Source organism: Callospermophilus lateralis, chromosome 11 (genome assembly GCF_048772815.1).
Source record: "Callospermophilus lateralis isolate mCalLat2 chromosome 11, mCalLat2.hap1, whole genome shotgun sequence".
Taxonomy (NCBI): domain Eukaryota; kingdom Metazoa; phylum Chordata; class Mammalia; order Rodentia; family Sciuridae; genus Callospermophilus; species Callospermophilus lateralis.
Window position 1 is genome coordinate 17,697,705 of NC_135315.1, and position 9,279 is coordinate 17,706,983.

A 9,279-nucleotide genomic window follows, 5' to 3' on the forward strand; every position below is an offset into this window, starting at 1 on the left:
TGCCTTATGGGAAGAGAATGTGTTCTCCACGCCCTACACCTGGCACTCTGGTTACCAGTGGGTGGTACCTACGAACTGGAAGCCAAGCTTTGACCTACTGGTGACCCCTGGGAGAGGGTAGGGCAGCAGAGTGGAGTGGCAGGTCCCCAAAAGTAGCCCCTACTCCTGTCTCCTCGGGCTCAGATCCTGCCTGCTGCCTGTCTCTAGCCTGCACTTATACCCCTCCCTTCCTCCATATCTAATGAAACAAATCTGAGGCAGCAGCTGCCATGTAGGGGAGGCCAGAAAATTACCTCACTGGAGACCAGGCCAGCTGAGCCCTGGTGGGCTGGGACCCGTCACGACTTAACTGTTCTCTTCCTCCCTGTGCTGGTGCTGGCCTTCAGCTGACAACGTGCTTCTGTCCACTGATGGGAGCCATGCGGCCCTCTGTGACTTTGGCCATGCCGTGTGCCTGCAACCTGATGGCCTGGGGAAGTCCTTGCTCACAGGTAAGTCCCCAGAGCGCCCCTCCCCATGATGACAATAGCCATTGCCCTCTACTAGGCATTAGCCATGTGCCTTATTGCTACCACAGTGGGAACGAGTGATGTGAGCAAAAGATGTTATGTTATGTTTATGTTCCCCAAAAGATTTGAGCCCCACAGCCACCCTGGGTTGTTACAAGGCTCTTGTTATGTGTAAATGCAGTAATGGATGTCAAGCACTCAGTTCTGATGCTCCAGTGGAGAGAGCAGGAAGGTGGAGAACTCTGCCACAGGTCCCAGGCTTCACAGATGGTGATTTTTTTTTTTTTTTTTTTTTTTTTTTTTTTTTTTTTGAGACAAGGTCTTGCTAAGTTGCTGAGGACCTCACTAAGTTGCTAAGGCTGGCTTTAAATGTGCAATCCTTCTGCCTCAGCCTCTTCCAGAGCCTCTGGGATTACAGATATGTGCCACTGTGCTCAGCTAAAATGTCTATTTTTGACCTCCATTTCTCTGATTTTTAAAATAACCCATGCCTATTGAAAAAATACTTGGCAAGAATGGAATTAAGTTGTATTAAAGAGGAAGGGAAAAGAATTCATGCTATTCTTGATCAGAGAGATAACTGTGAATTTTTTTTTTCATTTTACTAACATTTGAGGAGCATCATAGCAGCAATTAATCCTCTATTACTGAATTTTCAATGCCCAGCCCCCTCCCCATTTTAAGGGTTCAGTCTGGAGGGCAGAGCGTGCTGTGGAGGACAGATTGCTCTGCACCCCAGCAGAGTCCCTAGCTGAGCAGGTTTGCCTTAGAGGCTTTATTTATTTAAAGTACTTCAACTGAGACAAATTCAAGGTACTCCTGGAATTAACTAGAATGGGCAATGCTGAAGTTCTTGCCCACCCGGGGTCACAGGTGATATTTCTGTCTTTCCCTGGCCTTCTCAGGGGACTACATCCCTGGCACAGAGACCCACATGGCCCCAGAGGTGGTGATGGGCAAGCCCTGTGATGCCAAGGTGGACATCTGGAGCAGCTGCTGCATGATGCTGCACATGCTCAACGGCTGCCACCCCTGGACTCAGTATTTCCGAGGGCCGCTCTGCCTCAAGGTCGGTGGTAGTGGTGACTCCAGGACAGCCAGCAGGGGAGGCGGCAGGGCCACAGGCCTGAGCTGAAGGCTTGGGGGGGGCCTCCCATTTCATCTACTGTCCAGTGACAGATGTGAGCAGGAGGAGGCTTTGCCATAAATGTGAGATTCTAATTAAAAGACCTGTCACCCAAACCGGGGGTTTCAAGAAGAAGTCCCAGCTGAGGGGTCTCATAGTTCACGGCAAGTCAGAGCTGTCTTCTACCCTCACACTGGGCCACCTCTGCCTGCCTCCTGACAGGGCATCTTGCTGCCTGGCTCTGGCTCGTCCCACCTGGCTTCTTGTTTCCCTTTTCTAGGAAGAGTCCAGCCCTGGCTCTGCCCCAGATCTCTCCATTCCTTGTGGCAGACCCCAGAGCAGCCTGGGGGCGAGGGATATGGCAGAGAGCAAGCACAGAAGGCTGGATAGGGAACGAGGGGGAGGCAGGCCTCACATGTTGTCTTTTGGCCCCCAGATTGCCAATGAGCCTCCACCTGTGAGAGAGATCCCTCCCTCCTGCTCCCCTCTCACGGCCCAAGCCATCCAAGAAGGGCTGAGGAAGGAACCTGTTCACCGAGCGTCAGCGACAGAGCTGCGGGGCAAGGTTGGCCGGGCACTGCAGCAAGGTAAGAGCTGGCAGGGCACAGAGCAGTGAGCCATGAGAGGGACGGGGCAGGGGGTGATCAGCACTGGGGTCCTCAGCCTCTGGAAGCCTCAGTCTCACTGCCATCTGGAGCAGGGGTGACACCAGCCTTGGGGGTGCTGGGAAGATTGCAGTGCTATCTTAACGAGGGCAGTGCTCAAGAAGTGGGAGAAAGGGGCTACCACGCAGAAAAGTGGGTCGAACTGGTTAGGATCAGAGAGCGTGAGCTGAAGCCACGCACCACTTAACAGCCATCCTGAAAGTTGGGAGCACCAAGTACTCTGTCTGGGCCGGGGTGCAGCAGGAGCCCTGGGCACTGCTGGAGGCTGTGTTTCGAGGCTGCAGGCTCAATGGAAGGCACCTGGCAGCCGTCCAAAGTCAATGGATCTGGGAGCTGTCCCCTCCACTCCTGGGGGCACTGTCAAAGGAATTTCCACCCATTCTGCGGCCTCATTTTGGGAGGAGAGTTGGGTGGGTCTCTCACCTGGAGAGTGGAGTGGCAAAGGATAGGGGATGGGGCATCACTCAGTCCCAAAAGCCACTCCATGATCGAAGAGTGGGGACTGAGCTGAAAGCCAGAGTGCTGAGTGAAAAGAGGAACCGACAGGAGACCTGGGGCATACATCTTTATTGTATATTAAAAATCAACAAATGAGCCGGGCGCTCCCAAAATCCCAGCTCCTGGGGAGACTTAGGTATGAAGGATCACAAGTTCAAAGCCAACCTGAACAATCAAGTCCTCGTCTCAAAATAACATAAAAAGGGTTGGGAGGGTAGCTCCATGGTAGAGTACTTGCCCAGCATATGTGATAACCTGGGTTCAGTCCCCAGTACTACAAAAAAGGAAGAAAAAGAAAAAAGCAGCAAGTGAAAATGACATATTTTGCAAGAACACAACCAAATCAAAAGGAACACAACAATGTGGAGAGAGGAAAGGCAGTGGCTATAGAAATGAAAGGGGAATAGACACAACAGAGACTTTTCACAGCCTGTCACCAAAATCAAGTGGTATTTACAATTATAAGGATGCCCCAGGGAACTGCCCCCACACCAGAGAAATGGCACCCTGGGGAAGCACCAGTCTGGGGCTGGGATGAGAGAGCCAGTGGGTCGCTCTTTACCTGGGAACTCTGGGTCGGTGTTGCTGCAGAGCTGTTTTTTTGTGTTTTCGGTGGTGGAGATGGAACCCAGGGTTTCACTCCTGCTAGGCAAGTGCTTTACCTCGGAGCCACACTCCCAGCCCCCAGAGCCCTTTTTAATCTTTTCTTCACTCACCAAAATCCTCTGGAACTGATTTTGCTGGAGTTTTCAAATTTGCTGCTAACATCTAGAAGAAAAATAGATTAAAAACAGAGATACAGTCCTATTCCTGTTTTATGGGCCATCAGAAGAGGCCCCCTCCAGGGCCCCCCATGCTGCCTCCACATCAGGGCCCCAGCAGCCCCACTCTGCTCCCCTCTAGCCCCCTTCCACTCAGAAGAGGCCTTTCCTGTGGGGTCAGCATCTATGCTGTGTGTTTTCACCTCCTCTCATGTGCTCTCTGTGTTATAGTGGGAGGACTGAAGAGCCCTTGGAGGGGAGAATATAAAGAACCAAGACGTCCACCGCCACACCAAGCCAACTGCCACCAGGCCCTACATGCCCAGCCAAGGGAGCGGTCACCACCTGTGGACACCACTGGAGGGGCCCCTAAGCTTCAGCCTCCTCTACCACCAGAGCCCCCAGAGCGGAACAAGTCTCCAGCCCTGAGCAAGGAGGAATCTGGCATGTGGGAACCCTTGCCTTTGTCCTCCCTGGACCCAGCCCCTGCCAGAAGCCCCAGCTCACCAGAGCGGAGAGCAACCTTCCCAGAGCTGGAGCTGCAGCAGCTGGAAATAGGTAGGGCAGCCGGGCTGGGGCCCTGGCCCAGGGCTCCTGGGCCCCCCCGAGCGCTGGCCCTGGGCCTTGCACCAAGGCTTCTCTGTACACCAGCCTGACTTCTCCCAGCCCCTTCCTTGGGCCCTTCCAACATTTCACATTCACTTTCCACTTTTCCCTACAGAATTATTTCTGAACAGCCTGTCCCAACCTTTTTCTCTGGAGGAGCAGGAACAAATTCTTTCATGCCTCAGCATCGACAGCCGCTCTCTGTCAGATGACAGTGAGAAGGTGAGTTGTCCATGGACGGGGAGTCACGCTTCTCCTGGCCCCGGGCACAGAGTAGTGGCTTTATGTCCAGCTGGGGAATGGGCTATGGTACAAGTGGTGGGCAAGAGAGGATGACGGGAGAACAGGGAAGTTGGCTTTGGTCCCCCATAGACATACACCTTACCCTCCTTCAGACTAGGACATGATAGCTCCTCATCTCCCCAGAGGGTCCAGGCCACTTTTGTCCCAAAAGAGACAAAGACAAGAGATGGTTCCCTGAACCCAGGGCCCTGAATCTGTGCCCATTCCTGTGTTTCAGAACCCATCAAAGGCCTCTCAGAGCTCTCGGGACACCCTGAGTTCCGGTGTACACTCATGGGGCAGCCAGGCGGAGGCTGGAAGCTCCAGCTGCAACATGGTGCTGGCCCGCGGGCGGCCCACCGACACCCCAAGCTACTTCAATGGTAGGTCCCCTTTTCACCTGCTCGGCAGCCCCACATCAGCTGGGCTGCCTGGAGCTAGGGAGTCACAGAGGGTTTCATGTCCCCTTTCCCGGGCACCCTGAACATGAGGTCCTTGGCAAGGACCCTAACCATCCACAAGCCTTTCCTGGTGGGACAATGAAATGTCATTGTCCTCTTATTGGCTGCTGATGGAGTCCCAGAAGGTCCCCTGGCTTGGGGAGGGGAGCACACTCTCCTGGCTTGGAGTCCAGAAGCTGAATAATTAATATGTTCTGAGGGAAAAAGAAGGAAATAAGATCCGTGAGCATTTTAACCAAGAAGTCAGCAACGAGTCCACTGGACTCTTCTCCAGGGATTTGAGGTCAGAGGATAAGAAAGACAATGTATAATTTTCAAACTTGGTTGCATGGAGTGGTGGCTGGGCTTCATCAGCCTACAGCTCTGGGCCCGTGTGATTCGTGGCAGCAGGTCCCCCCTGCCTGGGCCAAAGGCCATCTCAGCTCAGGAAGCAATCTTTGTTGTCCGCAATCTAATTTAAGAGTCTTTGTGTTCAGTTCCTTTCTGTTTTGCATCCAAGTTGGTGTGTTGCTTCCTCCTGGGAGCCAACCTCAGCTCTTAGCAATGTGCAGGCTAAATTCCAGGTGTTGGTGGCCACAGACAGTTATAGCAGGTGTGTACTAGGAGGGCCACTCCAACCTAAATTTCATCTCTGCCACTTGATCACAGCTGGACCTGCTCCCCTTTACAGAGAGCAGTGACTTCTAACAAAAGGTTGCCCCGTCCCCTGCCTATCCCTGTTCCCTGGGAAGCCAACAGCTGCCCTCCTGACTGTCACCTTGCGTGCCATCTAGGTGTGAAAGTCCAAATACAGTCTCTCAATGGTGAACAGCTGCACATACGGGAGTTCCACCGGGTCAAGGTGGGAGACATTGCAACAGGCATCAGCAGCCAGGTAAGGGGGTTACACACCTAGAGGCAGAGTCCCCACCCTCCAGGAAGAAGGCTTTCAAATAAATAGAAATGGCACTCTCAAGAAAAGTTGGACATGGCTTCAGATGTCCCCGGGGTCTCGTGATTGAGGAGCCAGGTGGGATTTGCCTGGTTCTCCAGAATGAGAGGCTGCCTGTTCAGCTGGAGGAAGATGTCTCCCAGGGTGGTTGGGGACCTCATCAGTTTGACACTTCTAGGTGACTTCTGAGCCCTGTGCCACTGTCTCAATCCACTGGTTTGTTCCACCCCTAGATCCCAGCTGCAGCTTTCAGCTTGGTGACCAAAGATGGGCAGCCTGTTCGCTATGACATGGAGGTGCCCGACTCGGGCATCGATCTGCAGTGCACCCTGGCCCCTGATGGCAGCTTTGCCTGGAGCTGGAGGGTCAAGCATGGCCGGCTGGAGAATCGGCCCTAGCCCTGCCTTCCACAGCTAGCTCTAGTCCACCTGGAGCAACCTTTCTTCTGGGTGCTCGATGCCACCCTGAGACACAGATCCAGCCTGTTCCTAGGGATCTGCTGACCCCTGACTCAGTAGTGGGTCCAGGGGCTGGCAGCAGCAAAGTGGGGGCAAATGATACACCACCCTCCCTGGACTTCCCACCTGAGTCCTGCCACCTCTGCCAAGAAAATGTTCCAGCCATCTCAGGAGACAGAGGAAGGAAGGCAGGAGGACTCTTCCCATGGGAACCAAGAGGGTCTTCTCTGCATTGCTTCACACGAGTTGGCCTGACCCATTTGGATCAGTGACCACTGCTGGCAATCGGAGGAAAGCAATTTCCAGCCTGGGGCAGGAGAAGCAAGAAAGCCCTGGGCCCCTCGGCCCCAGGCAAGTGTGAGAGTGAGGGCCCATGCCCAGGTCATCTAGGACCAGAGCAGCAGATGTTCCTGCCCTTGCATTAGTGGGGGCTTCTGACCCCTTGCCTGGCCTTCCTGGCTGCAGACCCCCTTTGGGATAGAGGAGGAAGAAATGCCCAGCACTGGGAAGGAAGCCTCCTTGGTAGAACACACCACCTTTGTAGGTTGTCACAGCTCAGCTCCTAAGTCAAACTCTGGTTCAGCCAAGAACCAAAGAAGGTGTTGCAGTGAAGTGGTTCTCAGCCCTTAGGCGCAAGCACGTGTCCCTTTGCTGCTCCCCAGAAGAGCAGGCCCCGTGCCCTGCCACAGACTGGCTGACACTTAGTTCCCTTGTCTAGACAAGTGAAGATCGACATGAGACCCACCTGACAAGAACGGTCTGCAGATGGGGCACCGTATAGGGGCTGTTCCCTGGCCACATTGCCAACATCCAGTACACTTGCCCTGCCCAGCCCCTGGTCCCAGGGCACTGCCAGATACACTTTGCACTGTAATGACCCCAAAGCACTTTCCTGGCTGCCTTCCAGGAGGGCAGTGGCTCTACATGGACACAAGCAGGCCAGGGTATGGGTGAAGGGACTCAGTCTTGACTGTCCATGTGCATTTGACCCCATGTGCATTTGTCCATGTGCATTTAAGATGAGCACTCCCTACCCATGGCCCCTGCTCAGCCTCTTATTTGCGGGGAGCTGCTCGAGACTCATGTAGCATTAAATCAACTGTGAATTATTGCAGGGAGGGGCACAAGATCCCTCCTCAGAAGCAGCTCGTCCCCCACCCAGCCGATGTGGCCTTTGTCCAGCTGTTAGCATGGAGCCAGACTGCTCCAGGGAGAGCTGGCCCCAGTACACGAAGAACCACAGCCCCTCCGAGCTGCAGTATTGGGTTAGAGAGAACCCAATACTGTGAACAATAAAGTTTGGGGTGATAACATCATTTAAGCCACGGGTGTCTCTTTTTTTCCTGCCTGCTCTCTGGACCCCGTGATCTCTGGACTATCCATTCAGACCAGTTAGGCAAGATGCCCTGCCCATGGTAGAAAGGAAATCCCTGAGGAAATTGCAGGGCCAAGCAGGGGAGGGAGAAGACACCAGACTTGCACACTTTGCCAAGGCGATCAGCCCAGTACCTCCCGAAGGCAACTAGAGGTGAGATGTTAGGCATTGACCAGGCACCGAGAAGTGGGTGCATGTCACATGCCTCAGCTCATTCCTCCTGTCCCTGAGGCCTGGCATCCACTAAACTGAACTGAGTGTGGGCTGGGGCTCTTCCCACTTCCAGCTGCTCATGAGCATCTGCATGGGGGTGGAGGGTGACTTTGCCTGAATGAGTTCCTTGGACACAGAGCAGAGTCTGGCTGAGGACCAATGTGGCAGGGACAGAGGATACCTTGAAGGATCTGGCTCCACACCCCCAATAGCTGTGCACAGTGAATGTGCATTGCACATCTATGCAGCTTGGATTGATTCATCGGTTCCGGAGGGATCTGGACCCACGGAAGGGCAGCGTCTGGTGCCCAGAGAGGTGCTGAGTCCAGTCTAGCAGCCTCCCGCTTACCACACCCTCCCTCTGTGTGATCTGCCAGAGCGCAGTTCCCTTGCCTAAGGAGTGGCGGCGGGAACGTCACAGAAGAGGCGACATCACAGGCGCCAGCGCCCCCAGTATTTCCAGCGCCCCCACATCCCCCCGCACCAAAGAGCGCACTGGAGGCGGAGGGGCAGCAGCCACCAGTCCGCTCCCCGCCTCCCAGACAGAGCCTCGGTCAGCATGGGGCTGACAGGTGGGAGCGCCCGGCAGGGTGGGCGCCTAGGGCGGCGGGGCGAGCGCGGGCGGGGGAGGGAAGCGAGCGGGAAGGGGCTGCACAGAACGTACCTGGGGCGCGCGAAAGGAAGGTGGACCCGCCAAAGCTTTATGACAACCCCTTACTCCACCCGCAGCCTCAGCACCCTAATGATTGTGCACGGCTGCACACTTGCTCCTCTTGAGTTGATTCAGGGTGTTCTTGGAAGGGAGCTGGACCCACGGAAAGGGTAGTCGCCGTGTGTCCAGGAAACGACTCACGAATTATTCCTAACTGCAGATACTCCCCCAAACTCACGTCCAACTCCTTGGTTGATGCTTGGAACTTTACAGGAAGGAGCAGTGGATTTTCAACAAGTATTTATTGGTCACCTTTTCCACTTGAGGACTCAGATCTCAACTGAAATTAGGACTTTCTTCTTGGAACCAGCTAACCCAGGACTTGAGCCAGTATTAAACATGTGCCAGAGAGCAGCTCTCTGCGTTCCCAAAATCCATGGTTAAGGAATTTTCACAGGCACCATAAATCACTCCTGTGACATTTATTGCACCCCTTCCAAGACTCTTGTGCCAGGCCCTGAAAAGTGGATTGACTCAACAAAGTTGAGATGTAGGTGGGACAGCTTGGTTTGTCAGAGAAGATGACATTGGAGATTAGAGTTGGGTTTTCAGGCATGTTTAAGATTTTTCTGGGAGAAGGTTTTCCAAATATAAATATTAACCCAGAGTATGGCAGGCTCTTTCGAGCAAACGCACTGGGGCACAAAAGAGCCTGCCGTACTCTGGGTTAACTTGACCCTGA

The 9,279-nt window shown here is 54.1% G+C and overlaps 1 protein-coding gene across 2 annotated transcripts in view; it reads left to right on the forward strand.

The window, feature by feature from the left end:
• The window catches only part of Map3k14 (mitogen-activated protein kinase kinase kinase 14), a 42,721-nt gene extending 35,108 nt beyond the window's left edge, over positions 1-7,613 (forward strand). For both annotated transcript variants that reach the window (XM_076869725.1, XM_076869726.1), the window contains exons 9-16: positions 387-491; positions 1,415-1,578; positions 2,072-2,222; positions 3,791-4,117; positions 4,281-4,387; positions 4,686-4,830; positions 5,682-5,782; positions 6,073-7,613. In XM_076869725.1, coding sequence (XP_076725840.1) covers positions 387-491; positions 1,415-1,578; positions 2,072-2,222; positions 3,791-4,117; positions 4,281-4,387; positions 4,686-4,830; positions 5,682-5,782; positions 6,073-6,237 — 1,265 coding nt within the window. In that variant the 3' untranslated portion in view covers positions 6,238-7,613. The remainder of the gene's footprint in view (positions 1-386; positions 492-1,414; positions 1,579-2,071; positions 2,223-3,790; positions 4,118-4,280; positions 4,388-4,685; positions 4,831-5,681; positions 5,783-6,072) is intronic.
• Positions 7,614-9,279: the final 1,666 nt, after the last annotated feature.